This window comes from Muntiacus reevesi, chromosome 21, assembly GCF_963930625.1.
Source record: "Muntiacus reevesi chromosome 21, mMunRee1.1, whole genome shotgun sequence".
Lineage (NCBI taxonomy): Eukaryota > Metazoa > Chordata > Mammalia > Artiodactyla > Cervidae > Muntiacus > Muntiacus reevesi.
This window is the reverse complement of record NC_089269.1, coordinates 19902384-19929597: the sequence shown is the minus strand read 5'-3', so window position 1 is coordinate 19929597 and position 27214 is coordinate 19902384. Positions and strand designations below refer to the sequence as shown.

Below are 27214 nucleotides of genomic sequence, written 5' to 3'. Positions count from 1 at the left end.
AGGTTTTTTCATAGCTTTCCTTCTAAGGAGCAACAGTCTTTTGATTTCACGGCTGTAGTCACCGTCCACAGTGATTTTGTGCTCCAGTTGCTTTAGTCCTGTCCAACTCTTTGCGACCGTATGGGCTATAGCCTGCCAAGCTCCTCTGTCCATGGGATTCTCCAGGCAAGAACACTGGAAGGAGTTGTCATGCCCTCCTCCAGGGGATATTCCCAACCCAGGGATCAAACTTAAGTCTCCTGTGTCTCCTGCATTGCAGGTAATTTCTTACTGCTGAGCCACCAGGGAAGCTCCCACAGTGATTTTAGAGTCCAAGAAAAGAAAATCTGTCCACTTTTTCCCCTTCCATTTGCCATGAAGTGAGGGAACTGGGTGCATGTATCTTTAATCCATGATCCTTACACAATCTACAGATACTTGGGGGTTCCCCACATTTTCTTACAAGAACATAAAATTCACTCTGCTATTATTTTGCTACTACTCAGGATTTTTTTTTCTTTGCTTCTCACTCCTCTAACTCAAACCTATATGAAATTAGTTTATAACACATTTTGAAATCTACTTACTGGCTTGCTGAAATCACCCATGTTTATCTCTTGATATTAGTAACTCAGTTTTAGGTTTATTGTTTACTTTGTGATATGTTCAGAGAAAGTAAAATAAACATCACAATGACAGTGTTAGCAAATACTTTCTTAGGGTTGAACACACTAGACATTGTGCTATTTAATGTAAAATATCTCATTTAATGCTTCCAATCATGCTATATATATACTTATATTTTATGGATATATATATTCATTTTACAAATGAGAAAACTGAGAGAAGAGAGGTTATGCCAACTATTATGTGGTAGAACCAGGACTGAAAGTTGGTGGCCTGATATCAGAGTCAATGGTTTCAACCACAATGTATATGGCTCCCCTTTTGTGCATTATATTGTCTGCAGGCTGTGACACCAGCCTGTATTCTTGCAATTCCCTGAGTCAAAATCCTTTCATTAAATCAATTCAAAGAAAAGTCAATACATTTTAACTATTGATTTTTGCACTATTTAGAAACACCCTGATTTATCAGCACTGATACCAGTGTTAATAAAATAGCTCTGTGTTTTTTTTAAACTATACATTTGCAAAGCTTTTCTAAGTCACAGAAGATGATTACACAGTAGTTTGTTATCCTTCAGATCGTGTAACAGGACATGTTTTATGAAGAGATGTGTAACCAATCCTCCCTGCCCCCACCCAAATAAACTGCCACAGCATGAAATCTGAAGACATAGGGTGGCCGTCTGACCCACGACGTGTTTGTCAGAAATGGGACCAAAGAACAAAGACATCACCCTGCTGGATTCAGAGTTTGAGAGTCTGAAATCAAGTCAGGAGAAAACCCTGAAAGAAAACACAAGCCCACAGACCCAGTTTCTCCCTTCAGTTCCAATACCACCACCACCTGACCATCAAAAGAGAAAAGAAAAACCAAATCCAGGGATAGAACAACTGAAGTACAAACACAGGAAAGATACACTGAATACTTAGGAGTAGGAAAGACGCTTTGGTTAAAAGAGATCATATTAGGATTTCCCTTTAAAATTTGAAGAATCTGACTATATAACAAGGCATTGTAACTCATTTTCTAGCTGAAATTTTTGGGAGCCTATTGCTTCACGGATTTCTCCTCTTGCAAATAAACCTCTGGGAATAAGGAAGTGGACTTGGCAGCAGGGTGTGCCTAAGCAGAGAAAGCCTAGAAACTTCCCCCACCCTTGTTTTCTTCAGCTCCTAGGTGTCTGATGAAAAGATCTTAAAGTTCCCATGAGCTCCTCAAACAAGCTGCTTCAGAGAGATTTCTGCAGGCCTGCCTCTTTATCCCATAGCTGTGATGTGGGTACCCCATGGCATAAAAAGGGATATGAGCTACCCCAGCTGAGCACCTCAGAGGCATCACAGACTTTAGGAAGTCAAACAGAGTCAATAGTCATCACTGCAGCACCGTATGGAGAACGCATAGTGAAATGGCGGGAGAGAGGATATGTCTCCAAACAAAAGCAAGACGGGAGCAAAATAACAAAGCTAAGAAGCAGACAGCAACCACTTAATCGACAATGTTCATGATATGACTAACTGGGGAAACAGAGGCAATCCCTAGGGAGAGTGAGAGAAGCATCTGAGAAGAGGGTTCAACTAGAAGTAGGACAGGGTTTTAAACTGAGCAATGAAGAAATCATTGGACTGGACTACAAATACTCAGAATTGATGAAGTAATTGATGAAGTATAGCACAGGGAACTATAATCAATATCCTCTAAAGGAAATGAATATAAAAAAGAATGTATATACAACTTAGTCACTTTGCTGTGTAGCAGAAATTAACAACACTGTAAATCAACTATACTTGAATAAAATAAATTTAGAGAAAATGAATTGAAAAGCTAAATTTTCTGCTACTGGGTAGAAGTAAATAATAAACTGGCTTACGGAAAATGTTATACGCCAGCACACCTGAGTTTTAGGACCATATGATCATCAGTCATATCCACTAGAAAAGCATATCCTACTTCTAAAGAAGAATAATTCCTTGACAACATCACTGACTATCACTCTTAAGTAACTTTAATATGATTCCAATTAATTTTATTGCTGGAGATAAAAGAGGTAATGTGGTAACCATGCACTGGTGAATATGCTGTTGAAAAAAAGAGAAGAAAAATAGGAACATAAAACCTGGATGTGCAGGTGGAATATTTTATGACTGAAAAGTAAAGAAAATACTTAAATGAAAACTTAGTTTCATAGATATTAAGAGTCTAGAAAACCCCTGTGGATCAGACTGCTTGATACTATATTAAAAGACGCTGGTGGTTTATTTCTACATTTAAAACATGAATACCTGCTTCATCCTTGCTTTAATAGAGAAAAGTCATAATTATCACAAATATAAATATACACGATGCTGTATTGGATGCTATATCAAAATACCCAGCCTTCACCAATAGCCTAACATCTGACACTGACACATTGTCAAATGATAACAAGCTACGTGATATGAGGGACAGTCACATTATCTTCTTCTACTTTATAAAATTATCACTGATAATTATCATACAACTGCATTTGTTTGAACACCTGGGCAACCAGTTTAAATGCTAATGAAGAATGTTTAAATAAGATCTAGACGGGGCTAGTACTTTAACACCAATGAAGGGATAAAAATAAGAGTGGAGGGCTATTCAATTTGGGAACTGATTTCATTGCAGGTAAATATCAAGATAGATCATGTTTAAGCATCAGGAAGAATTCCCTTCATTTGTTCTTAAAACTTCAAAAAAAACCCTAAAAATATCATAGATTTGTTGTTTAAGGATCAAGTTATGAAGTATTTAGAAAGTAAAAGTTCTATATAATGTACCCTGTCATCACACAACTTGCTGAGTATACTTCAGATGTACATACATACACCACTGTTTATCCAATGTGACAATGCTTATTTCACAGGCAATATTGACTTGCAAAATCATTTCATGCCAGAATATTGATTCTTCAATATGCATAATATTCATTCTTCCCTATAACATAAATTACTCAATTCCATATAGATAGGCATCATTTGAATATATACACAGTGTGTGTGTGCATATAAAAATATATTTGCTGCTTATGTGAATATTTTAGTAGATAATAAGATAACTTCCTGAAAATACATTTGTATAATCGCTGAACCCAAGCGTATAAATATATTTATACTTACATATTTCATGGTGAGTGGTAAATGTTTCAGGAAGTTTGCATCAACATTCATATTTTTGCTATTATAATTATTATTGATTCAATGTATCTAATTGTTTCAATTTGCATTTCCTTCAGTTCTCCTGAAGCTGAACATTACATGATTTAGTATTTCTTCCTCTCTGTTTTATCTTTTGACTGACTTTCTATGCTTTGATTAATAAAAAAATAATTTTCTCATTGATTTCTAAATGCTTTTTGTATATTAGGTATATTAGTATTTTTTTTCATGTATCACACACATTTTTGGCCAATTTAGTGAGCACTAATTATCTCCATACTTACTACCTAACCTTTGAACAATAATTATTTTAAAAGTCATCACAAACAAGAATTTATTCTTGAACCAGACCAAAGATTAAATTATTGTTAAACTGAATTACAATTATCCATGTATCATTACAACTCTTACATACTAAAACAATGACAAAATATACCTAACTATGAGAGCATAATCATTTATTAGCAGAGGGCGCATCCTCAGTGAGTAGAGGTATTTTCCTGGGTATATTTAGAATTGTCTTAAAATTTCCATGTAGTAGTCTTGTCAGAATCAATGAGGTGAAAGCTGTCTAAACCTGTCAAAATATCTTTAATTCATATTCAAAAGAGAAGGAGAAATTCAAAGCCCATTGAACTTGATGTTACTGGTAGACCGTAATTTACTACATTAGTGGAAGCAGCACGGGACCCATACACCTGAGGCCAAGAGTGCAGGTGACTAGCAGTTCAGGGCCAGGTGTCTCCCTCTGCTCCTGGCCCAAGCGGCAAGCACACTTAGTCTGCCTTCTCAGAACCCTCCTCCCCCCAGAACCACAAACTCTCCACCGACTCTCCAGCTTTTGCCCTTACCGATATCCATTTCCTCAGATTCCTGCACTTTAAATGCTCAGCTGGGAGGGAGCTGGCAAGTACTTTAAGCATCAGGATATGTAATTACAAATCTGAACCAGTCATTCTACAACTGACCTTTTGGAAAAATATAAAATACAAATCACAGAGTTGATAGTTTTTTGTTGCTGTTGTTCTTTGTTTTTTAAGTTTTCACTGGAGTATAGTTGCTTTACAATGCTGTGTTAGCTTCTGCTGTTTCAGCAAGTGAATCAGGTATACGTACACATTATCTACTCTTTTTTGAATTTCCCTCCCACTTAGGTCACCACAGAGCATTGAGTAGAGTTTTTGATCATAGCAGCAATTTACCATGCTCAAAACATGAATGTCAGTGTGATAACCTCTTGGCTGAGAGAAGCAGGGGCCCAGGAGGTGCAATATGGTGTGGAGACACTGCTCAGCAAGTCAGCGACCTCAATTTCAAAAGCAGATAAAAAGTAACTTTGAAGACAGAAACAAAGAATAAAGGGAAAAAGGAATGGGGAAGAGTGAAATAAAATACCTCCTGTAATTTCTTCTACAGACTTTCCCCCAGAACTGGAGAGGAACAAGACCAAAAAAAAAAAAAAGAAAGAAACGCCTGGATCATTTATTGTAACTGAAACCACAAGTTATAATACTCTCAAGAGATTCTAACTATCCAGACATCTGCTGGATAACAAATGCAGCCAAACATGCATCTTTAAAAAGGTTTCTAGGTTATGCAGTGACAGCTTTACGATCCAGAAAATAGATAATCCAACCAGAGGAAGAGGTAATCTGGATCCACTGCTTATCCATAAAACCTTAATTAGGGACACAACATCAGCACAGCAAGTATTCTACCTGAAACTATGAGTTAGTTAAGGACTCTCAAATTTTAACTGCAGAAGTACAATGTATTTTTTAAGGCTACTTAGTTTAAGTAATCATTCTCCCCATTAAATCAAACCATATTGGAAAATATTCAGTAAGAATGAGACATGTTGCATATAGATCAATTCTTCACTGACATCAGTAATTTTTCATCTCACTTCTCTGTGACATGAACACAAGGGTCCTCTCTGACATATTCCAGAAACCTCTGTCCAATCAAAGCAAACATAAATAGGGCTTCAGTGACTGTGAAGATGCTAAGTATCATCTGATAGTGCTCAAACAAGGCGGCTATGAAAATAAGCATTGTAACACATGCTTGTGGTTGACAAAATTAAATCCCTACTATATCAGGCTGTAACCAAACAAACAAACAAACAAAAAAATGGCATATTTTGGCCTCTCATTGGTCTCCTGCAAGAATTTTTTTGGTCATCTTTTTGCCAAGGAATTCAGAACATGTTGGCCACAGACAACTGTTTGTGAAACATTATATTGTTGATAAACAGAATAAGAGAAGAGTTAGCCAGAAAGTGAATAAAAAGAACCTGTCAATTCCACAGGCCACATAAAATTTTGTGTAGAATCTTTATAGGCTATTTGAAAGTTAATATAAAATTGCCTGGATACAAGTTATGAAACAGATTTTGTCATTCGCACTGTTTCTTTTAGATGTACCACTATCTGTGATACAATGGCATGAGTTTGAGTAAACTCCGGGAGTTGCTGATGGACAGGGAGGCCTGGCATGCTGTGACTCATGGGGTCGCAAAGAGTCGGACACGACTGAGCGACTGAACTGAACTGAACTGAACTGAAAATATAATTTGTGGATACAAAATATTCTAACCCCTGAAACAAGCCTTTTAATGCTTTGAGTGGTTATTTATTTGGAATCATGTAATAATTAAATAGGAGTTTTCCAATCTCTATAGCTCCTCTCCCAGGCAAGCAAATAAACTTCTCTCGGGAAGACATTGTGTACTTTGACAAAATCGCCAATTGATGACAACTCCTTCATGAAAACAAAAGAAAACTTTGTAGCCCAACTTTGCTTGCAATTTTTAAGAAAACATTTCATAAAGCAAGAGATGCCACCCAATTTATATAGCTACCCATAGAAACTTGTTCATAAAATTAATACTAGAATGGAAAAGAACACATTTTAGTTCACAACTTTTGAAGATAGCAAATACTTTATTAATGGGGTTTTGGTGCATTTAACTACATGCATAATCTAACTTCCTTGTTCTGCACATAAAATTTCCTTTCAATCTATGAATGACAAGAACAAATATTCCAATAACCCATAATCATAATGAGATAGGATGTATTTTTTAGTAATCTCTGATGACACCACCCTTATGGCAGAAAGTGAAGAAGAACTACAGAGCCTCTTGATGAAAGTGAAAGAGGAGAGTGAAAAAGTTGGTTTAAAGCTCAACATTCAAGAAACTAAGATCATGGCATCCAGTCCCATCACTTCATAGCAAATAGATCAGGAAACAGAGGCTGACTTTATTTTTGAGGGCTCCAACATCACTGCAGATGGTGATTGCAGCCATGAAGTTAAAAGACGCTTACTCCTTGGAAGGAAAGTTATGACCAACCTAGACAGCATATTAAAAAGCAGAGACATCACTTTGCCAACAAAGGTCCATCTAGTCAAGGCTATGGTTTTTCCAGTGGTCATGTATGGATGTGAGAGTTGGACTATAAAGAAAGCTGAGTGCCACAGAATTGATGCTTTTGAACTGTGGTGTTGGAGAAGACTCTTGAGAGTCCCTTGGACTGCAAGGAGATCCAACCAGTCCATCCTAAAGATCAATCCTGGGTGTTCATTGGAAGGACTGATGCTGAAGCTGAAACTCCAATAGTTTGGCCACCTGATGCGAAGAGCTGACTCATTTGAAAAGACCTTGATGCTTGGAAAGATTGGAGGCAGGAGGAGAAGGGGACGACAGAGAATGAGATGGTTGGATGGTATCACAGACTCAATGGACATGAGTTTGAGTAAACTCCGGGAATTGGTGATGGACAGGGAGGCCTGGTGTGCTGCAGTCTGTGGGATCACAAAGAGTCAGACATTACCGAGCCACTGAACTGAACTGAACTGAACCACATAGTAGAGAGTTCCAGATGGAGAAAACTATATTTCAAAATGTGAGAATATTCTGATGACCCTTCAAATCCTTATCTGCTTGATTCTTTATCATCCCTTTTCTCATAACCTGCTCAATAATGTAAAAGTACCCGGTTTTCATTGTACGGCCAACACCAGCTGACACCACTACTGGAAAATTTGGCTCTGAGAAATACTACAGCTATTCTTCAGGAACAGAAATAAATTAAACTAGAAACAGGAAGTGATGGAAAAATTTAAAGTTTGCATCTCTATCATGCATGATGCCTCACATCTCCAGTGTGACTTTGTTTTCTGTTTGAAAAGTACCATACGTATGAAGAATAATGAGAACTTTAGTTCTGCACTATGTGTCACCATCTAGAAAACATGGCCATGTGCATTAGCTCATTGGAATCTCCTGGTCATGTCAGAGTAGGAAGCATCATCTCTATTCTGCATCTAAGAAAGAGGAGTGGAGAGATTATGAGATCTGCTCAGCACAAAATAGCTAAGAGAAAATACAGGTCCAGGAATCTACCATCCAGCCCTCTGCTTTTTCCATAAACACTGCAAAGATTAATGCTCCCTGTATATTTACCATCATTTTACCATCAATTCTTCACCTTAGCTCCCTAAGTTTGGAAGGAAGAGTAAATTATTGATAAAAATCAATATTTCTCCTCTTTTTCCTTGTCTCTTTCTCATACATACACAGGAATACACATATGCACACACACACTCCAACATATTTTTCTCTTATAAATTCCTCCTTCTCTCCTCCTTAAACCACATTAGTGACCACAATACCTTCAGTCCCAAAAGGAAACACAAATTAACAAGCTAGTCTTCTCCGCTTTCACTGAAATTCATAAATACATATACAGGACTTCTTGCCATCTGTTTTTTTCCCAAAAAAAGACATACAGGGTCTTCCCTGATGGTCCAGTGGTTAAAACTTTGCCTCTCAATGAAGGGTTTGCAGGTTGGGTCCCTGATCCCACATTCCTTGGGGCCAAAAAGCCAAAACATAAAACAGAAGCAGTATTGTAACAAATTCAATAAAGACTTTAAAAACGGTCCATATAAGTCTTTTTAAGAAAAGGGCATCTAAATGTGCTGCTTCATCTTTTTTTTTTTTTTTTTTTTTGGTCAGCAGCATCACACAAAACATACGTCACTCATAGATACCCTGTTAATGGCAATCACTTGATTCCACTTCTGAGATACTATGAACATTGTCACAGTAAACATTTTTGTACCTGTTCTCACATGCTGCTGCTTGTATTTGTGTGGTACAGACTCACAAGAGGAGTCAAAATTTAGGAGAATTTTTAACTGTAGTATATATTTCAGTTTACTTAAAAAAAAAAAAAAAGCTTACACTTCTCTAATTTTGTAACAGCAATATATGAAAAATAGCATTTTCCCTTAACCAAGATGTGTTTTACAAGGATTTATACACACACACACACACACACACACAGAGGCATTTATTTGTATTATTATACAAATGCATCTTAAAACATTCACAATTCTCTCAGAAGGCATCTGTATTTGTCCTGTAAGACTGGAAGAGAACCTCTGAGAGGAAACCTCCATGCTTTGGGCATTGTAACATTATGGCACCATCCTAAGGATGGGCTTCCCAGGTGGCTCCCAGGTAACCATCAACCTGCCAACGCAGGAAGTTCAAGAGACGTGGGTTGATCCCTGGGTCTGGGAGATCCCCTGGAGTAGGAAATGGCAATGCCACTCCAATATTCTTGCCTGGGAAATCCTATAGACAGAGGAGCCTCCATGGGGGTGCAGAGAGTAGGACATGACTAAGCACACACACGCATGCGTGCACACACACACACACACACCCCTCTGGATGAAGGGCCAGGACAGAGAATGGGGAAGATCTACAGCACTCTGGGAGCAGGGGAGTTTCATCAAGGTCCTGCAGAATCTAGCCCTGGATGCTGGAAACTGACAGCCGTGCTCTGGAATGTATTTCTGCCTCTGATTCACCATCCTGCTACTTTTAACGCAGATCTCACTCTCTGGCTGGGATCTACTGGCATTCTACATGCATCTCAAAGACGGTTTCCATTACCCTTCTGGTCACAGAACTGTCATTCTGGACATGTGCCTTACACAACTAACACTATTCAAGAGTGTGTAAATACTGTAACATACTTTCAGTACTTTTTTTTCTTTCAGTGGAAAATAGGCTTATGCCACAGGCCAAAAGCAAAACAAAGGTTTGCAGAAAGAGTGGAGCAATCAGCTGTTAATTACTAGAGTCTTTATGTTATCAAGTCATAGTAAACTGTCAAAACAACAGTAAAAGTCCACAGGAAGTATTAGTTTACAAATATTCTTCCTAGTATTTTTTTTTAATACACAACTATTTCTCTGTGGCATTTTAGTTATCCTAATTAAGATAATGCCTTCAAGGTAAGTATCCAGAAATCTGTAAATCTCTATCGACCAGCACAGCTGTCACTGAAAAATCACATAGTCCTAGGGCTGGCTTCTATATTAAAAAGCCATTTAATGTGTCTCCCTGCTGAAATCAAATGATTAGAAGTAAGCTTCTCTGTCTATTCTATGACACTATTAAATAAAATTCCTTAATTCCCTTATTTGTAAAAATCATTAATAATGTTAGGAAAGACTACAATGAATCACCAACCCCACAGTCCTCATAACCGTATTAAATGAGTAATAACTAAGCTAAAAAGAAGTGGTAAAGTAGGAAGGAGTGACATGGATTGTAGTTAAGCCTTTATTATATATGTTGCTTTAATTCACTCTCTTCTTTATACTGAAAAATGTCTTAGTGTTTTAATATTTTCATATAATTCATACTATCCTGTTAATGATTACTGTGGTTCTAGATGATTCCCATCACTTCATAGCAAATAGATGCGGAAAGAGTGGAAACAGTGGCTGACTTTGTTTATCTGGGCTCTAAAATCACTGCAGATGGTGACTGCAGCCATGAAATTAAAAGACACTCCTTGGAAGGAAAGTTATGACCAACCTAGACAGCATATTAAAAAGCAGAGACATCACTTTGCCAACAAAGGTCCGTCTAGTCAAGGCTATGGTTTTTCCAGTAGTCATGTATGGATGTGAGAGTTGGACTATAAAGAAAGTTGAGTGCCACAGAATTGATGCTTTTGAACTGTGGTGTTGGAGAAGACTCTTGAGACTCCTTGGACTGCAAGGAGATCCAACCAGTCCATCCTAAAGGAGATCAGTCCTGGGTGTTCATTGGAAGGACTGATGTTGAAGCTGAAACTCCAATAGTTTGGCCACCTGATGCAAAGAGCTGACTCATTTGAAAAGGCCCTGATGCTGGGAAAGACTGAGGGCAGGAGAAGGGAACGACAGAGGATGAGATGGTTGGATGTCATCACTGACTCAATAGACAAGGGTTTGGGTAGACTCCAGGAGTTGGTGATGGACAGGGAGGCCTGGCGTGTTGCGGTTCATGGGGTCACAAAGAGTCAGACACGACTGAGCAACTGTACTGCACTGAACTGAAATGAGATGATTTCTCTCCAAATTTGGTACATCTCTCTTTCACTGTAAAGCCTGGAATTGGAGCAGTAGGTTATCAGGTAAATATTCAAATGTCTTAGGTTGGTAACTCTAGGTTTCCTCTAGTCTTTTTTTGTAAATGTATATATCTATTATAGAGAGAAATAAACTCAAAGAAGTTATTTTATGCAAAGCTCCATGATTTTGATATCCTTAGTAATCCAAATACCAAAATATGTGACATTTTAAAATGAGATGTTAAAATAGCTTGGCAAGTTTATTCTGAGAACTTTCATGCGTAAGTTTTGCCCAGGCTTGTCAGCACCAGACCACCTCCAAGATAGCATGGTTTTGAGATGTGACCTAGAGAGATGGTAACTTACAGACTGGATGAAAGAGCAAGTTGTAACTTGATATCCATTTCTCTTTCATAGACAGAAACTGCTTGTCCATTTGCTGCTCTAGTAAGTGAACTATTTGTACTCTGGTCTTTTATTTCCTGCATCTGATAAAACAAAGATATTTATATTTCTAATGGATTTCAATGTAAAGCATCCATATAGTATTAAGCAAGATTGACTACCATGATCCTAAGCAAAGAAGTAATTTAATTAGCCTATTTCTAAGGGAACACTATATAATAACTGTGAGCAATAATTACAATTTAGATTGCATTAAAATACATTTTGTCATTTATGAAAGATGTCTTTTTCACAAAATATTCAGATAAGAAGATTCAGATTAAACTTGATATGTATGGGCTTCCCTGGTGGCTCAGACAGTAAAGAATCCGCCTGCAATGCGGGAGATCTGGGTTTGATCCCTGGGGTGGGAAGATCGCCTGGAGCAGGGCATGGCAACCTGTTCTGGTATTCTTGCCTGGAAAATCCCCATGGACAGAAGAGCATGGTGGGCTAAGTCCATGGGGTCTCAAGAGTCGGATACAACTGAGTGATTAAGGATAGCACATATATGTTTATGTATATGCTGCTGCTGCTGCTGCTAAGTCGCCTCAGCCGTGTCCAAGTCTGTGCGACCCCACAGACGGCAGCCCATCAGGTTCCGTCATCCCTGGGATTCTCCAGGCAAGAACACTGGAGTGGGTTGCCATTTCCTTCACCAATGCATGAAAGTGAAAAGTGAAAGTGAAGTCACCCAGTCATGTTCGACTCAGCAACCCCATGGACTGCAGTCCACCAGGCTCCTCTGTATTTATGTATATATACATATGTATAAATATATATGTATAACTATAAAGTATAGTTATGCATACATATATATGTAGTTTACAGGTCTTATACCATAAAAAATTCAGAGAACTTTTTAAGGTGATTTTACTCATAATATTTTCAGACACAAAGTGTCTATGAAGAATAAAAAAAAGGTAAGGTCATTTGTGAACTTCTCACTTCCCTATTGTTGCCCAATGCTCCCTATCCACTATCACAATTTAGGAGTTCAAAAATATTTTTTCCAGATTTCTTAACAGAGTATATCTATACCCAGGTTAATCAAGCCCATCAGTATAAAACTCTCTTCAGAATTCATAGCCTCCACTTAGCAAGAAATTTTCATATCTATTAACTGTTGTAGTTACAGTTTTTCTCTGTCTAGGAGGAACTCTGTCCCATTCTATGATGAGTAATCTTGATTTCAGTATCTGAAGTTATATTCATTAATGAGAGCTGACTGCTTGATATCTGGCCACAATCATACTTTGGGGCAGATTCATATAGTGACTCACTCATTGAATCTACTACGTAAGCCAACATATGGTTAATGCTTAGCTTCCCAGGTGGTACCGGTGGTAAAGAATCTTCCTGCCAAAGCAGGAGACACAAATGTGACATGGGTTCAATCCCTGGATTGGGAAGATCCCCTGGAGTAGGAAATGGCAACTCACTCCAGTATTCTTGCCTGGAAAATTCTGGAAAATTGAAAGGACATAGGGGCCTGGCAGTCTATAGTCCACTGGGTCACAGAGAGCCAGAAACAACTGCATGCACATGCACAGACACACACATATGCTTAGTCGCTTCAGTTGTGTCGGACTCTTTGTGACCCCATGGACTACAGCCCTCCAGGCTCCTCTGTCCCTGGGATTCTCAAGGCAGGAATACTGGAGTGGGTTGCCATCCCTCCTCCAGGGGATCTTCCCAACCCAGGGATTGAACGCACGTCACATTTGTGCCTCCTGCATTGGCAAATGGGTTCTTTACCACTAATGCCATCTGGAAAGAGCTACACACAAACAGTTAATGCTTACATGACAAAATGTCTGAGAAACCAGAAAGAACATAAATATGTTAATTCTCTTTTAGCTTCAGATTTCTTGAACCTGTGATATACTACAGAACATTACTGACTATTCTTTGGTTTATTAAATTTTAGGCTACCTAAATATACATTAGCAACAAGAACATGTATTAGCAACAAGAACATGTATACCTCAACTCTAAGTTGTTCATGTATATTTTATATAGAATTATTGTGACATTCCTCAAAGTAAAAAAAATTATAACAAAATTGAAGCTAAAATAACATGAGGGATGCTAAGAAAAATAAATCTGTGAATCTAGAGATGAAAGCCATCTCAAGCCCTGAGCAGCTTGTGTTTACAGGAAAAGAGTCACAAAGCATGACTCTTTTTCCTTTCTGTAAATTTAAATACAGTGGATGAAATGGAACTTACAAATAAAGTCAACTTTGTATTTCAGTAAAAAAAAGACCTCATTAACAAATCTTACTTGAAAAATTAATTCAAGCTGGCTGGAATATGCAACATTTTATGTCCTACATCAGAGAAATTGTTGTTAATAACAGAAAATATGACAGCATTTCTATAAGATGCATTTTTTGGTTATGGCCACTAAAAGATGAACTGTAAGTCAGAATTTACCTAATGTCATCATTAAAAAATCTGAGCATGATATTATTGCATTCAGATATATATATCTAATAATGCATTGCGTCAAAATCACAAATATTTCCACATTTAACTCTCTTCTTCCTGACATACAAAGGGTACCATACAATACTCTGAGATTACTGAATTTAATGCTCCATATCCTGAGTTCTCTCTTCTTCAGTTAGTTTGCCCTTCTAGGTATTTTCTTCAGACCAATCTACCCTTTCTAAACTATACCTCTTCACAGTAGCTACATGTTAGGTGAAAGTTACTAGTAGAAGTTGAAAAGCACATGGCTTTTATGATGAAAAAAACAGTAATAGCATTTCCCAAAGAGCATTCCATGAGAAGTTAATATGTATGCTAAAACCTAAATGTGCCCAAAAGAAAGTCAGGTGGAAAAATCTATTAAGCAAAATTTAAGATGTTTATTTACTAAAGAATGCATAATAGCCTTTTATATAATAAACTGAGTTCTGATCTCAATGGGATGTACAGAGAAGGCAATGTTAACAAATTCATCTCACCAAAAATCTTTCTGTTTTTCAGTTAAGTCTCTCGTCACATTTAGGAACTACCATTCTCAAGGAACAGAACCCAGTTCTGTGACTGCTAAAGAATAGAGGAGAGTTTTATGTGAGATTTTGATAACAGCCTTTTGGTAAAGATGGATATTTTGCACAAGGAGGGCAGACAGAGATGCTCTATGATTATATCAACACACTGATCATTCCAAGAGATCTATATGTAATATCCATTCAACAGAGGGAGCAATAAGTGATAGCGAAAGTAGAACCAGGGAAGGTGAGGCAAAATTTAAGGATTTATGTGCTTGCATGCCCCAGAAAGTGAATATCTCTTTAAATTTTCTTTTGCGGCACCTCACTCTCCTCACCTTACCTTGGGCCCTTTAGAAAAGATGGACTATCTCTCCTTCTTCTTAGAGAAGAATTTTGTCTACCAAACTGCAGAACTCTATTTTATTACTATATTACAATATTCTGTAATAAATCTTTTAAAAAATAATTTTAATTAAAAATTAATTACAGTTAAAGTAAATTCTCTTTATATCTTTAAGAAATAGGTATCAAAATAAAGTGAGGTTCTCTCAACCCCATAGTTCTACTATGTATGTACATACCCAAGAAAACTAAAAATATATGTTCACCCACAAACTTATACATGAGTATCCATTACAGCATCATCCTTATTAGCCAAAAAGTAGAAAAAAAAAAAAAAAACTACTGATAAATGAATACACAAGATGTGGGGCATACGTGCATGCTAAGTCACTTCAGTCAAGTTTGACTCTTTGTGACCCTATGGAAAATAGCCCACCAAGCTCCTCTGTCCATGGGATTCTCCAGGCAAAAATACTGGAGTATGCTGTCATGCCTTACTCCATGGGATATTCTCAACCACGGGAAGGATCAAACCCACCTCTCTTATGTCTCCTACACTGGCAGGTGCGTTCTTCACTGTTAGCACCACCTGGGAAGCCCGCGAAACGTGGGATATCCACACAATGGACTAATGTCCACCCCAAAAAGGAATGATGTTCTGATACATGCTACATGGATGAATTCTGAAAACCCAGGCGAAAGGAAAGAAGACAGACACAAATGACCACATACTGTATGACTCTCTATATATGAAACAGCCACAGTAAGAAAACCCATAGAAGCAGAAAGTAGATGAGTGATTGCCAGGGGATAGTGAAAGGAGGAAATTGGGAGTGATTCCTTACAGATATGGGTTTCTTGTGGAGGTGAAAGACATGTTTTATAATTAGATATAGAGATACTTGTAGAACATCATCAACATACTAAAACCCACTGAATTGTAGGCTTTAACATGCTGAAGTATATGATAGGTGAAATACTGTTCAATAATAAACTTTTTAAAGCTAAAACGAGTGAGGGTCTGATCACTTTCTCTTATGTAGCCAGAATTTATATTTTATCTATGATGTGCAGGGCACATCTTTAAATGTCTAACTTCATTAACTTACTTAATCCTCAACACCATCCAGTGAGACATAAAGATAAAGAATTAAAGGCAGCAAGCAGTTTAAAAATTTGCCCCAAATTCTGTAGCTAGCAAGGAACAGAGCCAGGCTTATAAAACCAGGAAGTTTAACTTCAAAGTTCGTGTTGCACACAAATTACTAGTAGTAATGACCATTTTAAGTCGGGGTATACACTTTCAGGCACATACATGCATATGTATGCATATAGATAGATTAAAAAGTATTTACATGGAACTATATATACTAGAGGTCAGCAAACTATAGCCCATAGATCAAATTAGGCCCACCATCTGTTTATACATAATCCATGAGCTAAGAATGGAAGACTGGATTTTATATTTTTAAATGGTTGAGAAAGAAGGAATGAAAAAAATAAGTATCATATTCATTGACACACAAAAAGCAGACAAAATTCAAATTTCAGTGTCCATCGAAGTTTAACTGTGCATAGGTACATCATTTATTCATTTTTGTCTGTGGTAGATTCTATATTATGAAAGTAGAGTTGAGAAGTGGCAACAAAAACAGTGTGATCCCCACAATGTATTAAATATTCCTATCAGGCCATTTACAGAAAAATTTTACTGACCCTTGGATTATACCATACAAGGTACTCTAAAACTTTCTTAGGTCACTAAGCATTACATAATATTCAACCTCCTAGATTTCTTAACTTCATTAAATGACTGCAAAATAAAAATGCACCTATAATTATTAAACCTCTTCCCTCCTGAGGAAACAAGTATATCCTTTACCAAATACCTTTCAAAATGGTTGGATTAGTTTATTTGCCTCCTAACGTGAAAATGACCTACACTTTGGCGGCCTAAGAACCTAGACTTTGGAAAGTTCCATGCCTGTATCACCTGAAGGCAGGCTCTTTTCACAGCTGCCCAATAGCAACATAGATGTTGAGTTCTGAGCTGTTGTGGGTGGCGTGGTTAGGTCAACATTGCACAGATTATATACAGGGACTCTCATTCTTCTCAAACATCTCACCTTTCCAACTTGGGCTTATGATATAAAAACTTCTGTTCTTTAACAAGTAGTTAGAGAGGTGGAAGAGTAGCTACTGCTCTTCCGTTGTCCTCTTTGTGGACACTGGGGGCTGTCAGATCCCTCTGCATTCTGTGTTCAGATACTCATTTTCCTGATGTTCGCAGCATACAGCCTTCAGTTGTCTCTCTCTGGGAACTGCCTTCAGCTGAACAAGGCCACCTTGCCTAATGTAATGACTATTTTTCCAAGGGCAAATACACACAGTAACTGATCAAAGTGAGAATGTAAAAGCCCATCCACCTTGACTTAAGACAGGATCATTTTAAAAGGCCATCCCAGCTCCAGAACTCCCTGTTTCATCCACTAGGTTTCAGCTGAACTTATTCATTGTGATATTTCTCCTGGTTAATTCTTCTCTTATTGTACAAAAATTTTGTCCTGAGAACACTACTACACAAATTTTCTACAAGCAAAATTGTGTCTTACAGTCTGTTTCTTGGGGAAACTGACTTACAACACTCCTCAGTTCAGTTCAGTTTAGTCGCTCAGTTGTGTCCAACTCTTTGTGACCCCATGAATCGCAGCACGCCAGGCCTCCCTGTCCATCACCAACTCCTGGAGTTTACTCAAACTCATGTCCATGGAGTTGGTGATGCCACCCAGCCATCTCATCCTCTTTCGTCCCCTTCTCCTCCTGCCCCCAATTCCTCCCAGCATCAGTTGACTCATTGAGTCAACTCTTCACATGAGGTGGCCAAAGTACTGGAGTTTCAGCTTCAACATCAGTCATTCCAGTGAACACCCAGGACTGATCTCCTTTAGGATGGACTGGTTGGATCTCCTTGCAGTCCAAGGGACTCTCAAGAGTCTTCTCCAACACCACAGTTCAAAAGCATCAATTTTTCGGCGCTCAGCTCAATTTTTCTTCACAGTCCAACTCTCACATCCATACATGACCACTGGAAAAACCATAGCCTTGACTAGACGGACCTTTGTTGGCAAAGTAATGTCTCCACTTTTTAATATGCTGTCTAGGTTGGTCATAACTTTCCTTCCAAGGAGTAAGCGTCTTTTAATTTCACGGCTGCAAAAAGGCAGATGTCTATGGGAATCTTCTCTGAAGAGAATATTTCAGTAGGATTGGACCTACCAGAATCCAAATTTAGATGAAGATTCTAGGAAGCTCAATTGTGGTAGTAAGCCTAATTTAAGATCTCTAATTTGGCCTAAGCTTGTACTGATGCGATGGCTCAGTGGGTTTGATCCCCGGGTCAGGAGAACCGCTGAAGGAGGAAAAGGCAACCAACGGGAATAGTCTTGCCTGGAAAATCTCATGGACAGAGGAGCCAGGTGAGCTACAATCCATGGGGTCACAAAGAGTCGGACACGACTGTGTGACTCAACACACACAGGTGATAATCATGCTATGATTTTACCTTTATCTTCTTGATTCCCTTGTCTGTCTTTGTTCAACTGGGTTAAACTTATGGACAGGAATGAATCATGATCATCATCCTAAACCCACAATGACAAAGAGGAGCCCTACATATGTCTTGTAGGTAAATCTTCATTCCTTAATGTTAATCATTTACAATGTAATATAACAGTTTTAATCAATAGTTTCATTCACCTACAAATAAAGGCAGATGCTACCCTAGCAATGCCTTAGTTTGGGGCAGATTTTGGGTCAAATATAGCTTGGGCATTTGAGATTTAGGAAGATGTTTTCAAATAGGAAAACCAAGCCATATCCTTATTAGTAACTGAACTGGAGAAGATCCATTTCAGATTTAGTTTAAGAATTAAAAGCAATGATATATATATATACACACATTATATAAATATATTTTAATATATATTATTATATAATATATAATAATACATGTGTTATTTATATATTTATATTTATTATAATATATAACTTAATATGGTATATGTATTTATAATATAAATATTAATATATATAATATATATAATATCTCTGGCACTATCATATATAGTGGGTACTCAATACATATTAATTCATAGCTCAGCATTAAGAACTATTATATAATATAGCCACATGGGTTCTCTCTAGATTCTTCATGGAAAATGAAAATCTCCTACTTCCTGAAGGTAGGAGGATGACTTCATTTCAAAGAGATTATTTCAAGCCAAAATTCTGAACAACGAGTCAGTGAATCAGGCTCACATCAAAATTAACAAGTAAAAAAGTAGGTAATCAGTGACAGAAACGGACAGCAAAGGCAATCACATCCACTTCCAGAATGCTTATATCCCTGAAAAGTTCACATATTAGATCTTAACCCTCAATGTAATGGTATTTAGAGGTGAGGCCTTCAGAAGGAAATTAAGTCATGAGGGTGGAGTCTTCACAAATATGATTAATGCCCTTATAAATAAGAGTGCAAAGAACTTGTTTTGTCCCTTCCACCTCAAATGAGGACACATTGAAAAGAAAGTCTGTTTGAATCAGGAAGCAAGCCTCACCAGACACTGAATGTGTTGGCACCGTGGTCTTGGATTTCCCAGAGAACTAACTGTGAGAACTAAATATGTGTTGTTTACCATACCCAGTATATAGTATTCTGCTGAAGCGGCCCAAACTAAGAAAGAAGAGAAAGTTCCCTTTGCTTCTAAAAGCATTATTAACCCTGGCCACACAGGTACTGGGAAATTCAGAGCCTCCAGAGACTGGCTGCCAATGATGGCAGCCTACTCACTGGGGCTCTCATTCAATCTGACCCAAGGCATCAAACGACTCAAGATTTCATACTACTCGTATGTGGCAAAGGATGGAGGCAAACCTGTGGTGGTTAGTTCCATCACATTCTCTTCTTACAGAAAGGAAGTACCAAGTTCTTGCCTGATAGTTTAGAAAAGCAGCTTAAACCCAAAGACTAAACAGGAAGCAGAAATTGGCGACATGAGGCAATGACCCAACATTGAAAAGCTTAGCGGAGAACCAGTTAATCAAGCTAAGGATGTTCTGCTTGGGTTAGGATGAACACAAATGGATGCTGAGCATTTGTTACTCTGTGCAGTTCTCTGCGGTGATCGGCATTCAGATTTCAAATCCTGAACACCAAGAATATACTTAAAGAGACAGGAATACCAGATCACCTTTCCTGCCTCCTAAGAAACCTGTACGCAGGACAAGAAGTAATAGAAGCAGACATGGAACAATGAATTGGTTCAAAATTGGGAAAGGAGTGCATCAAGGCTGTACATTATATGCAGAGTATATTATGCAGGGTATATTATGTGAAATGCCTGACCGGATAAATCACAAGCTGGAATCAAGATTGCTGAGAGAAAATCAACAGCCTCAGATGTGCAGATGATCCCACTCTAAAGGCAGAAAGTAAAGAGGAGCTAAATAGTCTCTTGACGAATGTAAAAGAGGAGAGTGAAAAAGCTGGCTTAAAATTCAACATTCGAAAAACTACGATCTTGGCATCTCGTCCCATCACTTCATGGCAAATAGATGGGGAAACATCTATGGAAATAAAGACAGATTATTTTTCTTGGGCTCCAAAATCACTGTGGAGAGTTACTGCAATGATGAAATTCAAAAACACTTGCTCCTTGTAAGAAAAGCTATGACAAATCTAGACAACATATTAAAAATCTAGGCAGAGATATCACTTTGTCAACAAAGGTCCATATACCAAAGCTATGGTTTTTCCAGTAGTCATGTACAGATGAGATGTGAGCATTGAACCATAAAGAAGTGTGTGCTGTGTTAAAGACTCTTTGTGACCCTATAGACTACAGCCTGCCAGGATCCTCCGTCCATGGAATCCTCAAGGCAAGAATACTGGAGTAGATTGCCATTTCCTCCTCCAGGGTATCTTCCCAATCCCGGGATCAAATCTGTCTTTTATGTCTCCAGCATTGGCAGGCAGGTTCTTTACGATTAGCACTACCTGGGGAGCCCAGACCATAACGAAGACCAGGTACCAAAGAATTGATCCTTTCAAATTGTTGTGCTGGAGAAGACTTGAGGGTCCCTTGGACAGCAAGGAGTTCAAACCAGTCAAACCTAAAGGAAATCAACCCTGAATGTTCATTGGAAGGACCGATGCTGAAGGTGAAATTCCAATACTTTTTGCAACCTGATGCAAAGAGTCAACCCATTGGAAAAGACTCTGATGATCTGAAAGATGGAGCACAAGAGGAGGAGGCAGAAGAGGTTGAGATGGTTAGATAGCATCACTGACTCAATGGATATGAGTTTGAGCAAACTCTGAGAGATACTAAAGGACAGGAAAGCTTGGCGTGCTGCAGTTCATGGGGTCACAAAGAGCTGGACATGACTGAGCGACTGAACAACACACAAATAAGGAAGGGCTGATGCTGAAGCAGAAGCTCCAATACTTTGGCCACTTAGGTGGGAAGAGCTGACTCACTGGAAAAGATCCTAATGATGGGAAGACAGAAGGCAAAAGGAGTAGGGGGTGGCAGAGGATGAGATGGTTAGCATAACTGACTCAATGGACAAGAATTTGAGCAAACTCAGGGAGGTGGTGTGGTGCAGGACAGAGGAACTTAGCACACTGCAGTCCACAGTGTCACAGAGTCAGACGTGACTCAGTGACTGAACACCTACACTAAGAGGGAAACTAAGGAACACTATGAAAAAAGTGAGTTCTCTCATTGCGAGGGGAAAATAAGGAAAATAATTAAAATTTATAAAAAATAAAAGTGTGTTTCCTTACAACTCTGGAAAGAAAGTCCTAATGTTTCACAAGGGATTCTCAGAAAAGAACCTGGGATTGGAAGTGGTGGTGGCTGACTTTAGAATGTAGTTTCTGGGGATATAATCACTGACTTGATTTGCTTTTTTAGCCTCTGATGTTTGTGACTTTTGTGAACTTGGAACTAATGACACTATTAATATGAGTAGTCCGGTCAAAAAACCAAGCTCAAGCATTTGACAGCATGGCTTTCAGAACTAGTGAATTCCAGAGAGGAGCTGAATGTACTTTGAAGAAATATTTCCCTTACTGTTATTTTTTCCCCAAATCTATTGAATATAAACTTTGGAGTAGCCTCTTAAGTTTGATGCTTTAAAATAAGAGAGAGAGAGAGAAAGGAAAGAGGAGGAGGAAGGAAGGAGGGAAATAACAAAAGACAAATGAAGAGGAAGGAAAGGGGTAGGAAGAGAAGAGAAATCCATTCCTTTAAAATTCATTTCCTAATTCTTTTCAAAGACCGTGATTATATTCCATGAATTGCATTTCAGAAAGCAGTTTGGTTTATAAATCATAAATAAGGTCTGACAAAAAGGGAGAAGGGAAAAGTATTGAAACATACTATTTCTGAATGGTCAGGCATTACACATCCCGCTTAGAGAGTACAGAGGCATGGGAGATTTAACCAAGGTGCTTAAATCTTTGTGAACATAAGGTACCAGAGATTCCAATTCAGATAAACAGATTACTAGCTTAAGAAATGGGAGAAAAGCTCTGAGACCTCTCTCGGGTAGTCACACTCGTTTCTGCAGGAACGCAGGAATTGTTGCAAGACGGTGAATTGAAAACCCTATGGACAAAGTTTAACTTCCCATGTAAGAGAAAAAAAAAATTTTTTTTTTTTCAAAATGTTTAAAACATCCTCCGTTTTCAATGATTCGTTTCAGGCATTTTCCTTCTTTATGGAAAGGAGGAACCCGCCGGGCTCACCTGCGTCAAAGCCCACGCTCGGCACCACGTCCAGGGCTCCGTGGAAGGCTCCGGCCCACGCTGAGGTAGCGGAGGTGACTGTCGCGGGATCCGCCTTCGTGACGTCACACGGGGGCGCGGCGATGCGGGCGGCGCGCACGGAGGGCATCAGCAGGGGCCCGTAGGGCGGCTCCAGCGCGGAGCCCGCCGGAGGGAGGTGGTGGTGGTGGTGGTGGTGGTGATGGCGGCGGTGCACGTGCGGGGGGTGGGGCCGCAGGTACACGTCGTGCACGTGGCCGTAGGACGGGCTCACCTGAGAAGCCAGCGGGTAGGCCCAGGACTCCGAGGCGGGCGGTGCGGGGGCGGAGCCAGTCTGGTGCAGCCCGTGGCCCGGCCAGGGGCTGGGGTCGGCGGCCGCGAAGCTGCCCGGGGGTGCCGTGACCTGGAAGTCAGGATGAACGCCCCCCAGACAGGGTGCGGGTGGGGGCTGGTAAGAGCTGGTCCAAAAGGAAGTCGGGAAACTAGTCCGCTGGCTTGACAGAGCTGAGCTGTCTGAGAAGACAGAAAAATAGCATTATTTACATAAGATTCAGTTCTGGGATGGACTTGCCTCTACTTGTCCAGTATTTCAAGCAAGCTAATGAGTATGCACTCTTTTTCCTCCCTGACACAGAGGTGAATGATACCAGATACTGAGGTTTCACGCCAAGCCAATGCACGGTGGCCCAGATGATGAACGAGTCCCTAGCGTTGCTGGCTTAGTTTAGGAGGTCACTGTCTAGGCTGAGGTGGACAAGTCTAGGACTGGAAAACTTAAGCTTTCTCCTGTGTGTCCTAATGCCGTTAGGTCTGAGCAGAGGTCACGGGTACATACGTCACAGGTTAAAAAAAAAAGGAAAAGCTTATGTCATAGACATGATTCAGGTAGATTGCAAATGTTTACCAACTTGTTTTAAAGGCAAATACAATTTTCACTCAAACTAACCATTTTAATGCCAAAACTAACAAATGGAAGTAAGATCATACTTAAGGATGCTTGCCAACACTCACTTTACATTAAGAAGGATGTGTTCCCAGCTTAGTTTTCTGTAGAGGTCTGGGAGTTTCTGGACTGAAAATAATAATAGCTCACATTTAATGTCAGTGACCCAGTACCAGATACAAGGCCAGGAGCTTTTCATGGATTGATCTCATTGGATACACACTCCAAACTTATGAGGTAGTTACTGTTATCCGCCTTTAGAGATGTGGAAGTTGAGGCAAGGAATAGCTGTCACTCGTTGCAACTGTGCCACAGGTCAGCACACTTGTAACTATAACCTGAAAACCCAGAATTTGGTGAAAATTCTGTGGAAATCATGGGTGGAGGAGATTCAGGTGGGTTATGGATTGGAGGAGATATTGAGAAGGGGGTAATGATATCAAAGAATAGCACTTGGAGGTAAATAAGCAAGAGCGAGAACAATTCCCAGCTTTGCTTCAATTTCTCCACTCAATGTTCATGACATATTTAAAGATGGCCTACTATGTGTGAAACATGGGGCGACTAGAGATGATTGGACAGATGTCCTCTTCAGCCACATCTGGCAGGGAACAGAGAAGTAAACAGACATGAGCAATGTAACTTAGATTGTGCTCTCAGGAGGGGAAATACACAGACAGGGCATTGAAGCTGGTCTAGAAAGTAATAGCAAAATCAAAAGGGTCAGGAGGGCTAGCCATATGAAGAGTTAGGGAAGGGTATTTTAGGCTAATGAAAAAGTATATGGAGAAAGGCCAAAAGTACACGTACTTGCACAAAGCAGCATTTGAGGGATCAAAAAAGGACTCAGTGGGCAGATGGTGGCAAACATACTATGGTCCAAGAAGGACCCACATAGGTATGGCCTTACAGTTCAGTTCAGTCGCTCAGTCGTGTCCGACTCTTTGTGACCCCATGGAGTCCAGCATGCCAGGCCTTCCTGTCCATCACCAACTCCCAGAGTTTACTCAAACTCCTGTCCGTTGAGTTGGTGATGCCATCCAGCCATCTCATCCTCTGTCCTCTTCTTCATCTTCTGCCTTCAATCTTTCCCAGCATCAGGGTCTTTTCCAGTCAGTCAGTTCTTCGCATCAGATGGCCAAAGTATTGGAGCTTCAGCTTCAGCATCAGTCCTTTCAATGAATATTCAGGACTGATTTCCTTTAGGATGGACTGGTTGGATCTCCTTGCAGTCCAAGGGACTCTCAAGAGTCTTCTCCAACAGCACAGTTCAAAAGCATCAATTCTTCAGTGCTCAGTTTCCTTTATAGTCCAACTCTCACATCCATACACGACTACTGGAAATATCATAGCTTTGACTAGATGGACCATTGTTGGCAAAGTAATGTCTCTGCTTTTTAATATGCTGTCTAGGTTGGCTTTTCATAGCCTTACAAGCCATGCACTAAATGTGGGTACTATTCTGAGGGGTCCAGTGAGCTTAAAAAGTTTTATTTTTACTTTTTAAATTAATTTTTATGTAGTATAGTTCCTAGGAAGGGTTATGGTCAGATCTGTGTTTAGAGAGATAGCTATTCCAGCCATAGCCTGTTCTAGCTCATAGGTAACTGAGCAAACACTGGCCTGGGAGTCTGGAGAGCCCAGGTTGAGAGCTGGCATCCAGCAATCATCCTCTCTTATTTTAGGACCCCAAGTGATCTATTGGCTTGTCTGTGGTTTAGTGTCTTCCAATCAAATAGGCACTTGAGCTTATTTAATTCCAAATATCTTCTGGCCCCATGCTTCTAACCATTCTGGGAAATGTCCTATGGATTATTTCTATCTATAAAGATAAACTTGTTAGTATATTAGTTATGCATGTACAGTACAATCGTATTTTTTATACTGGGTTCCACATAAAAGAACCTTGCTAGATATCTCCATGGAATGAAGGATATCCCAAGAAGTATTGTGAAATAAAAGTATTCAGAAATCTGACATGTCCATGTTCTTACTTCATAAAACTTTCAGGACATAGTTTTTTTTTTTTTTTAACCTCAGGGAAATTTTAAGTAACTTGACTCAACCTCCATATATGTACTTTGATGAACATAATTAGGATATCACTGTGTTGTTTCAAATATTTTCTTTCTTTAGCGTCACTAAAGGCTAAGTCACTACATTGTAAGCTTTTCCTCTTTCTCCCCATCAGCCTCACGGCAGAGCTATCATCCGTCCCATCCACTGACAGACAGATTTTCAATGTCTCAATTCAGTCTCCCCCTAGCCTCTGCCCATCATCTCCCTGGATCTCAAACCCTTGAGAAAACCTTAATGATGACCTTGTAGAGGCAAAGGATGAAAAGCAAACTAGTCTTCAAACTTTCCAGCAGACCTGGCAAAGTTTTACTTGAATGACTTAGTTTTGTCACAATGATAATCTGTTAGAAAATAGCACTTAAAGTCAAGCCTACTGGCACTGGGCAAATGTGATCTACTTAAGCATTGTCCTCCTCTGACATATGAAACCTGGCTGCTAATGACAAGAAGGAAAATTGTGTAAGGTGTAGGAAGAAAATTCAATTTGCCTTAGATGATGGCAGTGCTAAGTCGCTTCAGTCATTTCCGACTGTTTGCGACCCCATGGACTGTAGCCTGCCAGGCTTCTCTATCCATGGAATTCTCCAGGCAAGAATATCCAGAGTAGGTTGCCATGCCCTCCTCCAGGGGATCTTCCTGACCCAGGGATTGAACCCATGTCTCTTGTGTCTCTTGCATTGGCAGGCAGGTTCTTTACTACTAGCGCCACCCAGGAAGCCTATAAATGACGGACATTTGTAGAATATTTCTATCATACTCACAGTGAAAGCTGTCAACATTTAAAGTTTAAAACTCATAAAAGAGTTTATAGAGGCTGCTTATATTACATAGTGCAGCTTTGCCACCACCGATCTGCTCCTTTGCTCTCAGAGATCCAATCTTTGGTACCAAACCCTTCATTCTGCTCATAAGTTTTATCTCTTGGGGGACCAGAATCCCATTATAAAAACAGCTGAACTCAAGCCACAGGTGTGTGCCAGAGATAGAGTTCTCCTTATTAATATCTCCCATTAAAATGTCAAAAGTACAGAGAGTATATGTCATTTTCCTGGATGCTTTCCTTTTGTTTCTTTTCCTTCATGTCCATGGACCTAATTTTATTTTGCAGATGTTTACACATTTTGGATATGCATGAGGAAATATGAATAATGAAAAAATTCCTTACAAAAATATTATCCTATTTATTACATATTATATTGTGATTAGTGAACATGTTATCATTGAAAGTAGAAATCTGTTCTAAAAAACGCACCCCATAAAGGCTGAGCAAAGCTTTAAAATGTGCCAGGGAAAAATCAAATTAGAGGTAACTTAGTATTTTCCCAGTCAGTGTGTCTCCTGAGATTAACATAAAGTTTG

At 39.2% G+C, this 27214-nt stretch overlaps 1 protein-coding gene across 5 annotated transcripts in view; it reads right to left on the bottom strand.

Annotated features, from left to right (window-relative positions):
* The window catches only part of VGLL3 (vestigial like family member 3), a 53845-nt gene that overhangs the window by 8600 nt on the left and 18031 nt on the right, over nucleotides 1-27214 (bottom strand). For 4 of the 5 annotated variants that reach the window (XM_065913701.1, XM_065913700.1, XM_065913703.1 and 1 more), the window contains exon 3: nucleotides 22816-23346. In XM_065913701.1, the coding sequence (XP_065769773.1) occupies nucleotides 22816-23346 (531 nt within the window). The remainder of the gene's footprint in view (nucleotides 1-22815; nucleotides 23347-27214) is intronic. The other variant, XM_065913704.1, reaches the window with a different exon arrangement.